At 40.8% G+C, this 17,174-nt stretch overlaps 1 protein-coding gene across 4 annotated transcripts in view; it reads left to right on the top strand.

The window, feature by feature from the left end:
• The first annotated feature begins 1,010 nt into the window (after nt 1-1,010).
• LOC126281181 (cytoplasmic FMR1-interacting protein) overlaps nt 1,011-17,174 on the top strand; it is a 140,480-nt gene continuing 124,316 nt past the window's right edge. For 2 of the 4 annotated variants that reach the window (XM_049979878.1, XM_049979875.1), the window contains exons 1-2: nt 1,032-1,103; nt 14,017-14,254. In XM_049979878.1, the coding sequence (XP_049835835.1) occupies nt 14,045-14,254 (210 nt within the window). In that variant the 5' untranslated portion in view covers nt 1,032-1,103; nt 14,017-14,044. Of the gene's footprint in view, nt 1,149-14,016; nt 14,255-17,174 lie in introns of all 4 variants that reach the window. The other 2 variants (XM_049979874.1, XM_049979876.1) reach the window with 2 other exon arrangements.

Raw genomic sequence — 17,174 nt, 5'->3', positions numbered from 1 at the left:
TTTAATAAATCTAACGAAGAAACTCTATGCGCATCCATTTTCGTGGACAAATTATATCATTTGCGAATCAAATTAAAGTCAAAATCTGACGCTGGTTAATGCTGAGAGAACAAAATCACGTTGGGTAGCCGACGGTGCTGTGTGTCTTGACATAGGATATCTCGTTTGCGTACACTTTAACATAGCTGCCTCGTCCCGTGTGCCAACGACTTTACCCATTACATAACAGAGGTACCGCAAAACTTTGAATTTTGTCCTGCGTCATATACGTTCTGAAACCTTTACATGCTGATAACTCATTATGTGACATTTAATACCAACCACCTGCATCGTTTCGTGAGTTCCTCAGTGTACCAGTGTGTTGTAACAGCATTTATTTGTTGGACATGATTTATAACGTGGTTGTAATATAAAAAGTCACTGAATACGAGGTTGATGGAATCCAAAATGGCCTCTGCCATGTGCTTCAGTCAAAATATAACTTTGAAAAGAGCTCAGCCACAGTACCTCTCGTAACGTATCCGCAAATAAAGTCAACTGTTTGAATTGGCGTTTACTAAGAAACTGAGTTGAAAGACGGGTTTAGCTTTTCTTCAATGGATAAAACAGTTTTTTTCGATGCACATTCGAAGACACGAAATTTATATTGTACACCCAGCACTCCATCTTGCTTCAGGTAATACGATAGAGATACGTGTCAGTGTCGTATCCCTATGTGAACTGGTTATTCAATTACTTTGCTATGTGTATCATCAATGCGGGTTGCTTCAGCGCCGTATCGTGAGTGGCATCGCGTATCGTATAGCATATCGTAAATCCACAGTGAAACCGTGCTTAAATCACTTTTCTTATTCCACCGATTCGCACAGTTGAAAGTAGTTCAGAAAATCACCGTTCCGGCAGTTCTTGATAACGTAGAAACTGATAGATACTTGTTGCCCAACTGCAGTGTGGCGGCCGATGCAAGCGAATGATCTCAGATGGAAAGCTGAAGATAGGGCCAGTATCTATGGTCGGAGGATATTCACACACGATTAACTTTGGGCTGTATGCTACTGTCAGAGGATTAGCGCAAAGTGGGAGTGGGCGACGCCGTGGAAGATGTGAGCGATTGTTGTGTTGGGTGTGGTTGCTTAGTAATTTTGAAGGTACCAAATTTAGTGAACATTGCAGCCGCCATTATCGGATACACATCTGATGTCCTCCGTTCATAGATCGTTATGCCATTAAAGTCACCTCTGCGCACTGGCTGTTTGCATACAAGAGTTGTCAACTTTTGTTTTGGTTTGCTTTGTTGTGGTAACTGTTGACAATATTGTATTAGATCGAAAATCTACACACGCTGCTGACATTTGAACAACAATACCCATGAAGTCGTCTATTTGCTAACTTTTTTTTTTTAAAAAAGAAATTACTAGTGTGTATACAATCGAGCTGATGCAGTAGTAACAACCGCAACTGATTTCACTCATAGTATTTAACGTTGCAAAGGTATTACACCAGAATTAAATGCGAACAGTGCGATAGGGCATGGTATACCTTGTGATTGACATAAAATGAGTTATATCAATTTTACACATAAATTTTTTTCTACGATACAGGTATAGATAATAAATGAATTTGATATATTACACACTAACAAAATATGCCAAATGGACCAGCGCTGTATGTGGTTATTTCACGGCCAGCACTTGAAACTGGTTACATTGTTTAAGTATAGCATGAGTTTTGAAACTGTGCAGTAGGTACTAACTGCTGCTTTTTTTTAAAAAAAAATCTTCTAATGTGCTTACTGTATTTTATTCGAGTAAACTTTATCCTAATATTAACTTTTCTTGTGCACAATTCATTAACAGTTTCTTCAAAGCTGCTCATTGGTGTATCTTTTCAAATTGTGTACATATTTTACCAGAAAATTTGAATTCCTCATGTTGTGTACATATTTTTGAATTCATCATGTATGTTTATAACCTAGCTGCAACACCTATTAGTCATTTCTTTTGTGTATAATGCTTTCCTTGCATAATGGTGGATTTACATAAGAAATTTAAAAATTTATATTCTCGGTGAACAGTTAAAACTTGAAGGCAGTGATCCATTTTGTTTCTATTTTTTATTGCTTTGAGTTCTTTCTTCTATAACATGAAAGTTGTTTGTGTACTTCGCCAAAAAATTGTAATGAGTTAGGCCTACATCTACACAGTAAGTTATTCGGAGGCAAGCATTGCTACACACCAGATGATAATATATCTGGGCATAGTGTGCAGGTGACATTCATTTTGCCATCATTTCAACGTATTAGTTTGTGTCAACATAAAATGTTTCCAAATAAATAGAAGCCAGGATTGCAATGGCCATGTGACCATGTGGCTCTAGGAAACTGAACCTGTAGCAAGGAACAAACTGGGTCAAGTGTTTTGTGTGCCATGCAGTTTTCTATTGGGCAGGGGGTGGATTTGTTACTCATTTTACAAGGAGTGTGCCAGTAATATAGAGCAACTCAAGTTAATGAATACAATGTATGAATTTCTTTTTTTTCATGTTAGAATTTTAGAATTGGATAGATAGGCTACGACTTTTTTTTCCAAGTTGGAATGGCTCCACATGATTTTACACCTTACAGTTTACTGATACAAATTTAACAAATTAGTGAATAAATAAAACTAAATTGTTTATATTTTCGTGTCATAAATAAATGATAAGTAAGGAAGGTAAACAGAGAGTAGAGATCGTTGAGATTTTGGTATGGAGAAAAGGAAAATCTGAATCTGGACAGCCAGTGTAGGGAAAGAAGTAGTATGTAGAATTCTTGATTGAGGTAGACCTGTATTATGGTATATGGTATTGATAGTAGGAGAAATGCCCAAGAAAACAATGCTTATTAAAAGATCTTTGGAAGAAATGGCAAAAGAAATAAGATGGAGGAAAATATGTAAGTTGATAGGCAAAGTGGATCTTAAGAAAGGTTTTGTCATAGCAAAAAGACTGACAGAGAACAAGGAAAATTTGAGAGCTAATGTTGAGGAAAGATTTGCTTGTAAGAGGTACCTAGTAATCTTTTTAGCTTTCCTTTTTGAATTTTTCATTTTGATGTGCAACGTATTTAAATAATATGCACCAGAATTCCTATTGAAAGTTTGTGTATGATGTATAGTATTTTTGAATTTGCCTTGTGGTTTTAATTATTTATAAACAAAAGTGAGTTAAATATGGAGCAAATGTTGGCCATGAGGGCTTCGTGCTGAAATTAGAAATGACTGAATCAGTTGACAATCAGTGTTCATGTTTTGTTGTAATGATGTTTTAAATATGAAGAAAATGTTATTGATGGTGGATGTTTACCCTGGGTTATGCCACATATCAGTATGTTAGATCAGTTTTCACTTTGTATTCACATTCCTTGACTTCACCAATTCGCAGCCAAATTTTAAGTTTTAAACCTAATCTAGACTTCAGGCAATGTACTGAGCAGGGCACCACAGTGATTAGTACACTAGACTAGCATTTGGAAGGATGACAGTTCAAACCCACGTCCACCCATCCTTAATTACATTTTCGCCCAGCCATTCTTAATTACAAGATCCGTGATTTCCCAAATTTGCTTAAGGCAAGTGCTGGGATGATACCCTCAAGGTGCTGCTTTCCTTCTCCATCCCTCCGTAATCGGAGCTTGGGGCTCAGTCTCTAATGAGCTCGTTGTCGATGAGATGTTAAACACTAATCTCATCCTCCTTAAGCAATGCTATAGATCAGTCTGTCACCAAAGCTGAGGTGGTTGTTATCTTTTTATATGGAGATGGGACACCATTGCATTCTATCCAACTTGCCTATTGGCCAGAACACTAAATAAGAAAATTTGATTGTATCTCTCTAGTAGAAGGCTCTCTATATTCATCACCAAAAATTTGTATTTGTGTGGGGATTAACTGAAACCTTCGATACTGCTTTGCCAACACTTAACCAAGCCGTCACTTTTCAACCTAACCTAAGACTAGGGCTAAGCTACAGATTGAACGCTTAAGCACAACTAAGATTTTGTATGTAGGTTCATTGGCTTTGCCAACTAACAACCAAATTGTTACCTTTCATTATGACTTAAATGTTGGGCTATGCTACAGTGCAATCTGTCACCACAACCTGTATTCTAAAAAATAGTGTAGTCACAAAAAAAAATGTTATCACTGTTCTGTTATTTTCTGATTTGCCCATATGTTACATCACATGATGGAGCAGATATCTGCTATCGGTAGGTTCAGCTAACCTGTGCATGTGTGATTTAGGTTAAGGCTTACTGTGTTTTTCCTGACTGTTTTTGTACACTTTAATTGTGTAAAAGTCTTTGCTTAACTGTAGCAGTGGTAACTTTCGATATTTCACTTGAGCTCATGCCAGTCATCCACAGGTGAGCCATCAAAGACTGACAAAGACATCCTCCATTTTGCAACATGTCGTTCGCTGAGAGTATTCCACTCGTGTAACAAAATCATGGTTACAGACTGAGCACGCTACCCAGCAAAAGTGCTCTCGCTGGTGGAACTCGGCTGTTCACAGTGTTGCCATGGCCATTGGCACATATTCTCTCATCTTTGACTAGAGCAAGTTGTGAAAATGAGGAGATCAGAGGGTTCTATGCATTATTCAACTGGTAGGCACTGTCACGGTCCATAAGATTTTCTGTCATGTACTTTTCCATGGATTCTTTAATAATGGAATACTTAAAAGATGTTGGCATAGCCAAAATTATTGTTTTATCATACTCCGCTGGATTTCCAGTGGAGGTACAATAGCAAGCTTGCTTCATAGCAAAAGGCAAGTACAGCACTGATGTTTGGTGCAGCGTTCTTCTGTGGTGTGTATTCTGGCCTGTATGAGCCATATGACACTGACAAGGTATTTTGTAAATTCCAACCTTCCGTAATAATAAATGGTTCTTCACTGATCCCAACAGGTTGGCAATATTAAACTCAGCAGAAATCCACTTTCACCTAAAAATTGTGGAAGACTCTTGCTATTTTCACAAAATATTGCTGACAAACAGAGGAAAAGCTAGGGATTTTGTTCATGTGCCCTCCTATTTAACTACTTCACAGTTCTTGGTTTTAACTATCAGTGATTTGTTAATCTTGTGGATAGAATATCTGTGTTCCCTGAACCCTATCTTGATGTGAGCGAGCTTTGTGTGCAATCTCTTTGCACCTGGGACTGTGTGAGCTCTGTGTACAAGTGTTTTAAGCACACCCATAGTTTGTGATGGATGATGAGAACTCCATGATGGTAAATACAAATATGAATGGGAGGGATTACGATAAACTGAATGCCCCATAGAGCAGTCTTTCTTGTGCCTAACCAAAACGTCGAGGAAAGGCAGACAACTGTCTTTCTCTAATTCTGTAGTGGACCAGATGTTGAGGTGATGTAAAAACTCCATTAATTCATCTTCTCCATGAGGCCACACTATGAAAGTATCACCAAGTTGGTCTATGGGCTGTTGATTCAAATGCGCTCCTCTCATCGTCCTCCCATAAAAGGGTAAGGCACACAGGGGACTACCCATAGTGAAACCATTAGTCTGTTCAAAATTTTCATGGCTAAACATGAAACTGGTTGAGGAAGGATTGTGCCAAAACAAAGCAGTTTAGTTCACCAGAAACTTGTTACCAATTATAGCCAAAGAATCTGCTGGAAGGACTTTGTAAAAAGAGATACCATGGCCAAGCTATCTAAACAATCTGACGTACTTAGACAGAGAGCCCCAGTCTGTTGATAAAATCAGCAGAGTTTAATTTATAATGTGAAAATTTGCTCACCAACGATCTAGCAAAGGAGTAAGATATTTGGCTACACCAAATACTGGGATACCAATGTTGCTTACTATTGGCTATAAAGGTAGACTTTCTTTATGAATTTTAGGAAGGCCATACAATATTGGTGGTACACAACCATGCATTGATGAAATCTTCTCGGGTTATCAGCCGAGTGGTGGCGTCGTCTTGTCGCAACGTTTCGATGAGTTTCGTACCCATCATCTTCTGGCGAAGTGTCGGGATGCTGTGTTCCACCTATCTATATAGTTGCTGGACCGTTGTCCGTCTCTGTAGGCCGGCCAATCACGCTTCTCCGGAAGGGAGTGCCGCGTCAGTGGTGGGGGAACCCGTCGCGGCCGGTGGTGGGGGGCCGCGGTGCGGCCCTGGCGTCGAGGCCCGGTGGCTATCCATTCTGTCTGCGGGCGCTGCTGCCTTCCGATCGGAGCGTTCCTGACGTATCATGTCAAGTGTGGGGTTCCACGCTGCGCTAAGCTGAAATCCGCTGTCTCTGTTTACTAAATTGTTGTGCAGACGAATCTCCACTGCCTCTTTGAAGATGGAGTCCCAGAAACCATTGGCGCTACACAGCTTCTTCGTGTTTTCGAAACTCGGCTGATAACCCGAGAAGATTTCATCAATGGAATACGCCGAGAAAGACTGCAATCGCATACACAACCATGCAGTCTTGACCTTTTGAAGGTCTCTTGAGGTAACGAGGAAGAACTCAGGAGTGCATGAGTCTTCCATTGCACAGATCCCGTAGGATTGTAATCAATCTTCGTATAGGTAGAATCACTTTTTAGACTATACATTGGGTCAATATACAAACTATGAGGTAACAATGTTGTTGCATAATCTTTATTGGCCTTTATGCCATGATGTTACAAACCTCTTTGAGATTTTGTAGACTCCATGTGTGCGTTAGTTAAGTTGTTGCATTGAGGAAGAGTTTTCACTCTTAAAATTTCTAAAAGTGGGTTGTGCCCTAGATTTAGGTATGAAATTAAGTTCTGTACCTAATACAGGTAGAGTTGGATTGTTCACATTTTTATTCTCTGCAGTTGATAGTGCAATGTTATGTAGTTATTGTCTGTGGTAATGACTGTTGTGATAATAATACTCTTACTGATTCGTATTTATAATCATCGAGTTATCATCACCTGTCACAATAGATGAATGTGCTTGAAAGACTAGTATACGGAGGTCACAATCTTGGATGCAGATAGGTTGTACAGAGAGTTCACCCATCTAAAGACAGTGTTCAGGAAAGATAGATATTCTACTTGGCAGATTAACAGGGCACTAGCAGTTGAAACCAACAATCTGGAAGTGGATAAAGAGAACAGCACACCAGCAAGCTCTCTAGCTTTTCTTCAGTTTGTTGGCAACATTTTGTTTAATATAGCAAGAATCGTCCATTATTGATATGGTGTGCACCAATTGAGGCACAATGAGAACTCTGGCCAGGGAAACAAACAATATAAAACCAGTTTTAGAAGTATTCAAGAACACAAGTCTCCTTTGTGGAGTTTTCAGTTATGTGTAAATGGAAGTTCATTTGGAACTTTAAGTTCCAACAAGGAAGGCAAATAAACATTAAGCGCTCAAAGGCCAAAGTCAGTAATGAAAAGTTTCAAGTCCAGAATCACTTGGAATGTTCTGGAGTCAGAGCACAAGTAGTTGTGGTCTCAGCAGATGGAGGCTGTATGCGCTTAATTGGCTTAAGGCCAAAGTCTGGAGAAGCAAATTCACTGTCCTAAGCTCGGTAGAGTGTAGCAGTTAAACACAGCATGGCAGCTGTCTGCTGATGGCTCTTTAGGGAGAGCTGTGGTGGACCACTACTGTGATTGGTGTGTGGCGCAGAGAACTCGAAGGAACAACTGTTTCAGTAGCTGAGCTTGAACTACTGATCCGTGTTTGTGTGTCGGCATAAGTACTGTCGAGGTGCACGGATATGGTGCAAGCTGCTAGTGGGCACATGACATTTTGTAGGGAAACAGTGTCCACAATCATAATGCCATGGTTGTGGAAGTGTGCTTAGCTGGCAGTGGGCTGGGCACTTCTTGTGGCAGCTGCCAGACACTCACAGGACAAGAAATTGGTGTGTGGTTGTTGTTGTTGTTGCTGTTGTTGTTGTTGTTGTTGTGTGGAACATTTACTAATGTAAGAGACAAGTGCAGATTATTGTTTGGCTTGCAGATGCTTGTGCCTGTTGCGGCAAACAGCACCTGATGTGTGGCCAACTGTGGGATGTGAATATGTTGCAGACTGCTGTCTTGTAGGAGGGACACAGCATCCCCCCACCCTCCCTCCCTCAGAAAACGATGGTGGCACCAACTGGAGGTGTAGAGCGAGGAGCTGTTGCAGCATTGACCCTGAGAAAGTGGAATCAGAGATGTCCAGCTGTTGTGTCCAGAGGCAAGAATGCCATGGAAATGTGCTGACAACACCTGGAGGGCGAAGAGTGGTGTGTGAGCACAGGGAAAGAACATGATACAGTGCACCTGGGGAACAGATGTGGGTGCGAATGCACCAAAAAGATAGTAAAACTGTGCCTGGAGGATGTATGAGAGCACAGATACACCTGAAAATTAAAGGTATTGTGCCAGGAAAGCATGAATGAGTGCGGGAGCAATTTAGAAGTAGAATTGTTGTGCCAAGATGGTATAGAAGGGTGTGGGAACATTTGGGGTGAAAAATGATTGTGCATCGAGGGGTTAAATGGGTGAGGGAATACTTAGGATGTAAGATTATTGTGCTGGAGAGCATAGATTGGTGCGGGAGCACTGGGGATATAAGATCATTGTGCCCGGAGGGCATAGATGGGTGGGGAGCATTTGGGGTGTAAGATTATTGTGCCTGGAGGAAATAGATTGTACAAGGACAGGGCTTGAGAAGTTGTTTCTACATTGAGGAGAAACATACTCATTGCCAGTTGATAGGACACAATGTTGAAAGGTGGTGGTGGTGGTGGTGGTGGAGGAGGAGGATGTTGAGCCTATAAAAAATTCTTCTATCTCGTCACCAGTTGAAAGGATGAAATATTCAAAATGGTGAAGAAGTCAATGGCGGCACTGGGGCTGATGAAAAGTTCTATTTCCTTGTCACCCGTCAGTGGGATGAAACTTTTGAGTTGTGATGCTGGAACCAATGCAAATGTTTACCTCCATCACCAAATGGAGTGAAAAACATAAAATCTGTTGCTAATGGTGGGAGTTTCCTTGGGATTAATGAAAAACTAAGAAAATACTGTGTCGACAAATGTTCTGGGATGATACTTGGGTTAGTGAAGGTGCTGGGGACAGAAAAAATGTTTGTCACTGACTAATGTGGGACAAAACTTGGAGGGTGGGGAGTACTGGGGCCAGGAGGAATCCTCGTCACCTCTCGTTCTCTGTATGCGGATGACGTCTGCATTTTGTACTGCTCCTCCAGTACTGGTGTTTCTGAGCGGCACCTACGGGGAGCCATTCACAAGGCGCAGTCATGGGCTCTAGCTGACAGCTTCCAGTTTTCAGCTGCGATGTCGTGTGTCATGCATTTCTGTCGGTGTCGCACCGTTCATCCGGAACCAGAACTTTACCTTAATGACGATCCACTCACTGTAGTGGAGACATATCGATTCCTAGAACTGCTTTTCGACGCCCGATTGACTTGGCTAATTCACCTTCGTCAGCTTAAGCGGAAGTGCTGGCAGCACCTCAATGCCCTCCACTGCCTGAGCAACACCAACTGGGATGCTGATCGCTCTATGCTGCTGCAGCTTTACAGAGCCCTTGTTCAATATCGCCTTTACTATTGAAGTCTGGTTTATGGTTCAGCAGCGCACTCAGCATTGCATTTACTTGACCCAGTGCACCACTGTGGCGCATGCCTAGGGACGGGAGATTTTAGAACGAGTCCGGTGACCAGTAACCTGGTGGAGGCCGGAGTCCCTCCATTGAAGGTTAGGATGCACAACCGTTCTCCAGTTATGTTGCACACATTAGTAGTTCTCCTGTGCATCCGAATTACCATCTTCTTTTCCCAACCACAGCGGTTCATCTCGCACATTGGTGGCCCAAGTCAGGGCTTACGATTGTAGTTTGCGCCCGGTCCCCTCTGTCTGAACTGAAGTGTACCTCTTCTCGAGGTCCGTTCATGTTCACCTCCATGGTGTACCCCTAGGCCGCAGATTCTTCTGGACCATTTGCATGGCCCTAAGGACTCCGTTAACCCTGCGGCTCTCCACTATCACTTCCTCTCGATTCTCAAATTGTACTGGGTCCATGGAGTGGTTTAGAACGATGGCTGGGTGGCTGATGGTCATGTAGGCTTTGCATATGCTCATGGAGGAAGTAATGAACAGCACTCCTTGTCAGATGCCTGCAGTGTTTTCACTGCAGAGCAGGAGGCCATATCTCGTGCTCTTGAGTTCATCTGCTCATGCCCTGACGAGTCATTTCTCCTGTGTACTGATTCCTTGAGCAACCTATAAGCGATTGACCAGTGCTACCCTCGCCAGGACACATCGGAATCCCAGGCAATGAACTTGCCGACTGGCTGGCCAAACAGGCTATGCGGAAACCGCTTCTGGAGATGGGCATCCCCGTAACTGACCTGCATTCTTTCTTATGCCGCAGGGTTTTTCGGCTGTGGGAGATGGAGTGGCAGAACACTATGCACAACAAACTGTGTGTCATGAAGGAGACTACGAATGTGTGGAAGCCTTCCATGCAGTCGTCTCGCAAGGAATCAGTTGTCCTCTGCCGGCTCTGCATTGGCCATATGTGGCTGACGCATTGTTACCTCCTCTGTCACGAGGACCCACCTCGGTGTAGCTGTAGCTCACAAAAGATGGTCATCAACCTCTTGCTGGACTGCCCACTTTCCGCCACTCTTGCTGCGGACTTTTAACTTTCCCAGCACCCTATCTTTAGTGGTGTGCGACAATGCCTCAACAGCAGCTTTAGTTTTATGTTTTATTTGTGAGGGTGGGTTTTATCATCTGACCTAAGTTTTAGTACATGTCCTTTGTCCCTCTGTGTCCTCCACTGTATGGTTTTTAGGGTGGAAGTTTTAATATGATGCAGAGTGGCTGTCCTCTCCTTTTTATTCTCATTATCACCCTGCCATGGTAATCTGCTCTCTTGTTTTGATCTCCTCTACATGTGTCCTGCGTCTCTCTGTGGTTTTCTTGGCTGATTTTGTCCATTTTACTGTTTGTTGGCATTGTGTCATTCTTGTGGTTTTCTCCTTTCTTCCGGCTATGTTTTGTATGTCTCGATTATTTTACTCCCACCCTTATAGAATTATTTTAATCGGAACGAGGGACCGATGATCTAGCAGTTCCAGCCCCCCCCCCCCCCCTGTCCCCTTGTCTCCCCCTCTTTTAAACCAACCAACCAATCTGGAAAAGTAAAGACACTGACCTAAGCTTGATAAGGATTAGAAATTAGAGACGACACCAACTGTCGAGCAATGTTTCGTTAGGGAGAGCTCTGATGGACAACTCATGTGGTTGGCACCTGGTATAGAGAACTCACAGGAATCACTGGTGAGCTAGCTAAGAATTTACTGACGTTCCATGCTTGTGCACTGGCATAAATACCATTATAGTGCATGGATACAGTGCGATATGCTAGCGGCCATGTGACATCATGTAGGAAAATAGTGCCCGCAATTACGGCGTATTGGTCATGGAAGCACATGTGGTTGGCAGCAGCCAGGGTGCCCTTTGTGCAGGGTGGCATAGAATCTGAAGACAACAAGTCTGCATGTTGTCACCTTGGGATATGAGTTAGTTGCAGGTCGCAGTCTTGTAGAAGGGGGGGGCAGCAGTAATTTTTAGGTGAAAGTGGTTTTCTGGCCACCATCTAAGTATGCTGACCGGTTGAAGGACAGTGTACTGTGAGAATCTGGAATTCACAAGATACCCTGCCAGTGTGATATCTATACTACTATATAAAGACAAGTCCATCTTTAATGTTGTTACCAAAAAATCTTGAAATGTGATTGAGTAATTTACTTCAAATTTTTATATGATGCTCTAATAAACATTTTATTTACTTCAGATCTTTACACAAGTCAATAATTAGGATTCAGACAGACATATTACTTTAAATGGCAGTGTAGAGGTTTTCTGTTAAAACCAATTGTGAGAAAGAAATTGCTATGCTATGCTATGCTGTGCTGTGAAAATGTACAGTTTCATTTTCTTTCTTATATCAGTTTTAATTACAGTAGCAGTGCATGTAAACCATTCGACAAACTGTTTCTCCCATGTTTATATTTCGTCCTTATATATAAATTTTAAAAATATTTTACATACAACAGTGTGGTGTTTTGTTTTCTTCTTTGATATTGGTTTTACAGAAAACAGGCAACTTTAATTTATGGCTTTGATTAAAATACTGCTAAAGAATATGGATTGTCCAAAAGTTTGTAATCCTAACCATTTGCTTATTAAAACTATGTGGAATAATGTCATTGAAGCTACTACCCCCACAGATCTAACTGATGGAAAGGCCCCTCTCATACTCTTATATACCAATAATTCCAACCAATTCACTCATTCATTTTAAGTGATTTCAATTCCCAATCAAGGTTTCATTATGAACAAAGGTTAGAGAGGGGGAAGAAGTGGAGCTGGATAAGGGGGGGGGGGGGAGGAAATGGACATAGAGAGGGGAAGGAGGAACTGGACGGAAAGAGGGGAAAGGTGCAGATGGATCGAGATAGGGTGGAAGAGTTAATGTACAGAGGAAGGGGGGGGGGGGGGGAGACGACAAACAGAGAGGAAGGGGGGACAGGAGTAGGAGTTAAGGATGTGTACCCAATTTCCATACATATTCAGCAATTTCAGAGCATTGCTGGGTTTGCTAGCGTCTTACATAGGCCAGACCACATGTTTTGCCTAAGAACACTGCACTGCACTTGTCTTTTGAAACCAAGCAAATCGGCTATTCTGAAACATTGGAATGTGATAAAACAATAATTACGGCCACAGCAATGTCTTTTTGGTGGTGGTGGGATGATGAGGTGGTCCCATACTCCAAGCAGTATAGGGGACGATGCGGGAGAACCCCACCAACTACTAGGCAAGGTCCTAGTGGAGGTGGTTTGCCATTGCCTTCCTCTAACCATAATGGGTATGATTGATGATGATGAAGACGATACAACAACACCCACTCATCTCGATGCAGGGAAAATCCCTGACCCCACCGGGAATCATACCTGGGATCCCGTGCGCAGGAAGCGAGAATGCTACCACAAGACCAAGAGCTGCGGATGTCTTTTTGGAACTCCATTACTAAAGAGTTCATGGAAATACAAAGCAGAAAACTTAATGAACCGCAACAGTAGCTACCAGCTGGATAATGAGTGGAATCCTATCCTCTCAATGAACTGCTCTAATCAAAGATGACAGAGCATGCCTATCACCAAAGCAACTTTATTGGACTATCAAGTCCCGCAGTTCCACCAAATAGGGTGCTTCCACCATGCAGTGTGGTCAGTACATCAACATGATCTTCACACATGCTTGGAATACCTCATAAGCATGTTATATATTGCAGAATAGTGGATGTCTCTGTCAGTCTTCAAAGGCTCGTCTGAGAATGGTTGGTAAGTGCGCAAAAAAATCTCTGGACTGTAGCAGACGACTGGCTTCAACCCTTAATTATTAAAATTCACAAAATAATTTAGTCTCCTAGTTCGACGTTTTCTGGATAGTCATTTATATAAACAGTAAAATAAAAGGAAGTACCAGTCAGGCCCATAATACTCCCATGTGGAACTTTCACAGCTGACATTTTTCTCTACTGCACATTTGTTTTCTTTCAGCATGTTAAGTTCTAACTCTTCATAATTCACTTGTAATATAAAATTGGAACCAACTGTTTTCTGTTTCCCATATACCTAGTGTGTCTAGGTAATGGTCAAGTATTTTGTTGTTTATTGTGTCAGACACTATTCAAATTAATTCTGAAGATATTTACATAACAATGTTCTATGTAATTATCATATAAACATCTTTGACAACTTGTTTCATTAGTAACACAGTTATTAGATAATAATTGTAAGATCATTAAATGTATTTCTTGTTAAGATGAAGCTGTCAGTCCCAGTGTTCAGTTCTGTATATATGATGAGTCTGGTTTCTGTACCAGATACTGCAGTTAATTAGTAGTTAATGAAACTTTTTACACAGCTATTTGAATTTTTATTTCAGGTGAACATACTCAAATTTTAGGACGAAAATGGCAACTGAGAAAGTGACCCTTGCAGATGCTCTGTCTAATGTGGACGTTCTTGATGAATTGACATTGCCTGATGAGCAACCGTGCATCGAAGCTCAACCATGCTCTGTTTTATACCAAGCAAATTTTGATACAAACTTTGAAGATCGTAATGGATTTGTTACAGGAATAGCAAAATACATCGAAGAAGCAACAGTTCATGCAAGTCTTGTAAGTCAAGAAATGCTTAAAGAAATATTTATTTTATCATTTCAATAGTGAATAATTTGTAACCTATATATAAATACAACTGAAAGTAGAATGTAGCTAAACTAGTTGAACCAGTATTCACTGGAGGAATGGATTTCAAATGCCCAGCTGGCTATTCAGATTTAGATTTTTTACAAAGCCCTATGACCTTAAAAGGTGACTACTGGGGCAATTACCCAGCGTTCAGCGCACATTGGTCTATTGATTACTCATATGGTTTTGATTCACGTCCCTATTGGTTTTTGAACACTCTCTGTAAGTTGATTTCTGAATAAATCATTAGACGCGCGGGGTAGCTGTGCAGTCTGAGGCAACTTGTGATGGTTTGCATGGCTCCCCCCATCGGAGGTTCAAATCCTCCCTCGGGCATGGGTCTATGTGTTGTCCTTAGTGTAAGTTAAGTTAGATTAAGTAGTGTGTAAGCTTAGGGACTGGTGACATCAGCAGTTTGGTCCCATAGGAAAAAAAAGGAAAAAACCACCCAAGTTGATTTTTGAATGCGTGCATAGTGTTCGTGATGTGTCTGTCAGGGGAATCCCCGTTGCATCTACAAATAAACTTTCCTGCAGGCAAAAGGGGACCGGGCTACACAAGCTGAGTGGAATAAAGCTGAACGAGTGAATGCCAATCGCTGTCTGATTATGTTGTTGTTTGGGTTTGCAAATGATTAGCATTGTTATAATTACCAGGGAAACCCGTAGATTCAGACTACCAGAGTGGAAATAAACAACTAACATGAATAACAGGTAAGGAAGATTATGTATTATCTTCTCGGTGTACCCAGAAAAATTAAATTTTGTCAGAAAATTTTTGGCCAGATCGCTACACTAGTAAGGGTCAGTTTTACAGTCACCATCTAGCAGCCACTTAAGTTCTATTCTGGAAGTAGTGCAGAAAATGGTTTATACGAACATTCTAACAATGCCTAACCAGAGAATAATCAGGGATAACTAAACCGGTGGTTCTGGCACGGCTAGTGAAATTAACCGTCAAATAAGTTTTGACAAAGACAGGAATAGTTTCAGAATTAGTCATGACAAGATTGTTATAACGAGGAAGGAGAAGAAATGGGGACATCAGACACATTAGGAAAGAATATGACGATTCCAAATTTATATAAAAATCTCATACTATAACATCCACTATGGATAAAATTCATTTATACAACTATTTTTCGATCTCATGTTCTAGAAACTGGAGCATATGAATGAAATGTTAAACTATTTTCTAACATAAAGCTTTTTGCTTGTAGTAGGCCTAATAGGCATTCTATGTTGGTCTTTGTGGATTATATTCTGTCATGTTATAAAAATGACCATTTGTGCCAAAACAGTCTAGTTTATTTGGTGTGTGTTATGATTTCTGCAGTGTTAGAAAGGTCTATTTTGTTTTATCTAGCAGACAGTGACAAAATATACATAATCAGATCGGGAAACCTCACCAATCTTGGGTACTATTTGTATTAACAGCTTACGCAGTATTAGACAATGATATTTTGATTTTTCATGTTGCATAATGTTTGACGAACTTTGATGAACTTTGCAGAAAGGAAAGCACACCATGTAAAGCTGTAGCAAGATTAGAGAGGGGGAAAAAAAAAAAAAAAAACAACAACAACAACAATGCTAGGAGTTAAGAATTGAAGAAATGTGTGCTCTATTGCTTGTTTCTTGTCTTTACTGGTTTAATGTATCCTATGTTTAATTTTATGTCACCCAAAACAGAAAGTTATTAACTAACAGGCAATGAAGAGTCAAATTTTCTGAAGATTTCTTGTTCTCCCGATTACAAATAATCCCATCCAGTAATAATTGCAAGTTTTATTTATTTTTTATTTTTAAAAAAGAGGGGGCGAACGTCAAACCGGGCGACTGGAAGCAGGAAAGGCACCACAGCACATTTTAATTTACACTGTCCTGAATATAGTTTGATGGCATCCAGTACAAAATATACATGTTTAAATTCCACGGAGTGACATACAGTGGTGTGTGATACAAGAATGCTATGTGAAGCGGGGTGGCACTACACTCTGGCACACTTAATACCAAATAACATGTCTTACATTTCCTCAAACATATAATATATGTTTTATGCATCAGATTCTTCAGAAAGATGTACGCTACAAAATGGACATATTTTTGAAAATTTGATTTTTTAAAATTTTTTATGTCATATCTCAAACGCTTGACGGAGGGGGGCTGGTGCTGGGGGGCCTTAGTATTGCCCCGGTTCGGAAATATCGCAGATCCAAGGCTGATGAGCAGAGCAGTCTGATTTATAGTGAGGAATTGTGTAGTCTCCACGTGACCCGTGTTTACATTTAGTCATTGTACTGTTTTCTCTTTGTTTACTGCTCTCATGTCAAATGAAAACAAAATGGATTTCTGTGGCCAAGAGCTATCAACTGAATTAAAATACATTCACATAATTACGGAAGGCTAATATACGTTATTAATTTCAGATTTTATTTTATTTCCACTTTTCTGACAGCCAAGCATTAATCGCCTTGTAGAACAATGAAGTTACTTTTGTCGGGTTGCTAAAGAAATTGGGTTTTTATTAATCTCTTATGCTGAGGCAGTCAGTGTGTTAGAAACGAAGTGTTTAGTTCCACACTATTGCCAAATTTCAACTGCTCACTGCATTTCAAGTGCACTTTTCCAAAGCTTAATATCAGGTTGAGGCCTACTTCATTGGGAATCTGGACATACCAATGAGCTCTTTTAAGTATGCACTTAAAGAGCACATGCACATGCCATTGTAGTATGGTTCACGAAATTCCGATGCTCTTGGAGTTTCTTCTAATGTCTTTTTTCTTTTATGACATAATGTAAAGTAAATTTCCTTTTACGCAAGTTGAACTATGTGCGAGAATGTTTGA

Source organism: Schistocerca gregaria, chromosome 7 (assembly GCF_023897955.1).
Source record: "Schistocerca gregaria isolate iqSchGreg1 chromosome 7, iqSchGreg1.2, whole genome shotgun sequence".
Taxonomy (NCBI): domain Eukaryota; kingdom Metazoa; phylum Arthropoda; class Insecta; order Orthoptera; family Acrididae; genus Schistocerca; species Schistocerca gregaria.
The sequence above is the reverse complement of the archived record's forward strand: the minus strand, read 5'-3'. Positions and strand labels throughout refer to the sequence as shown.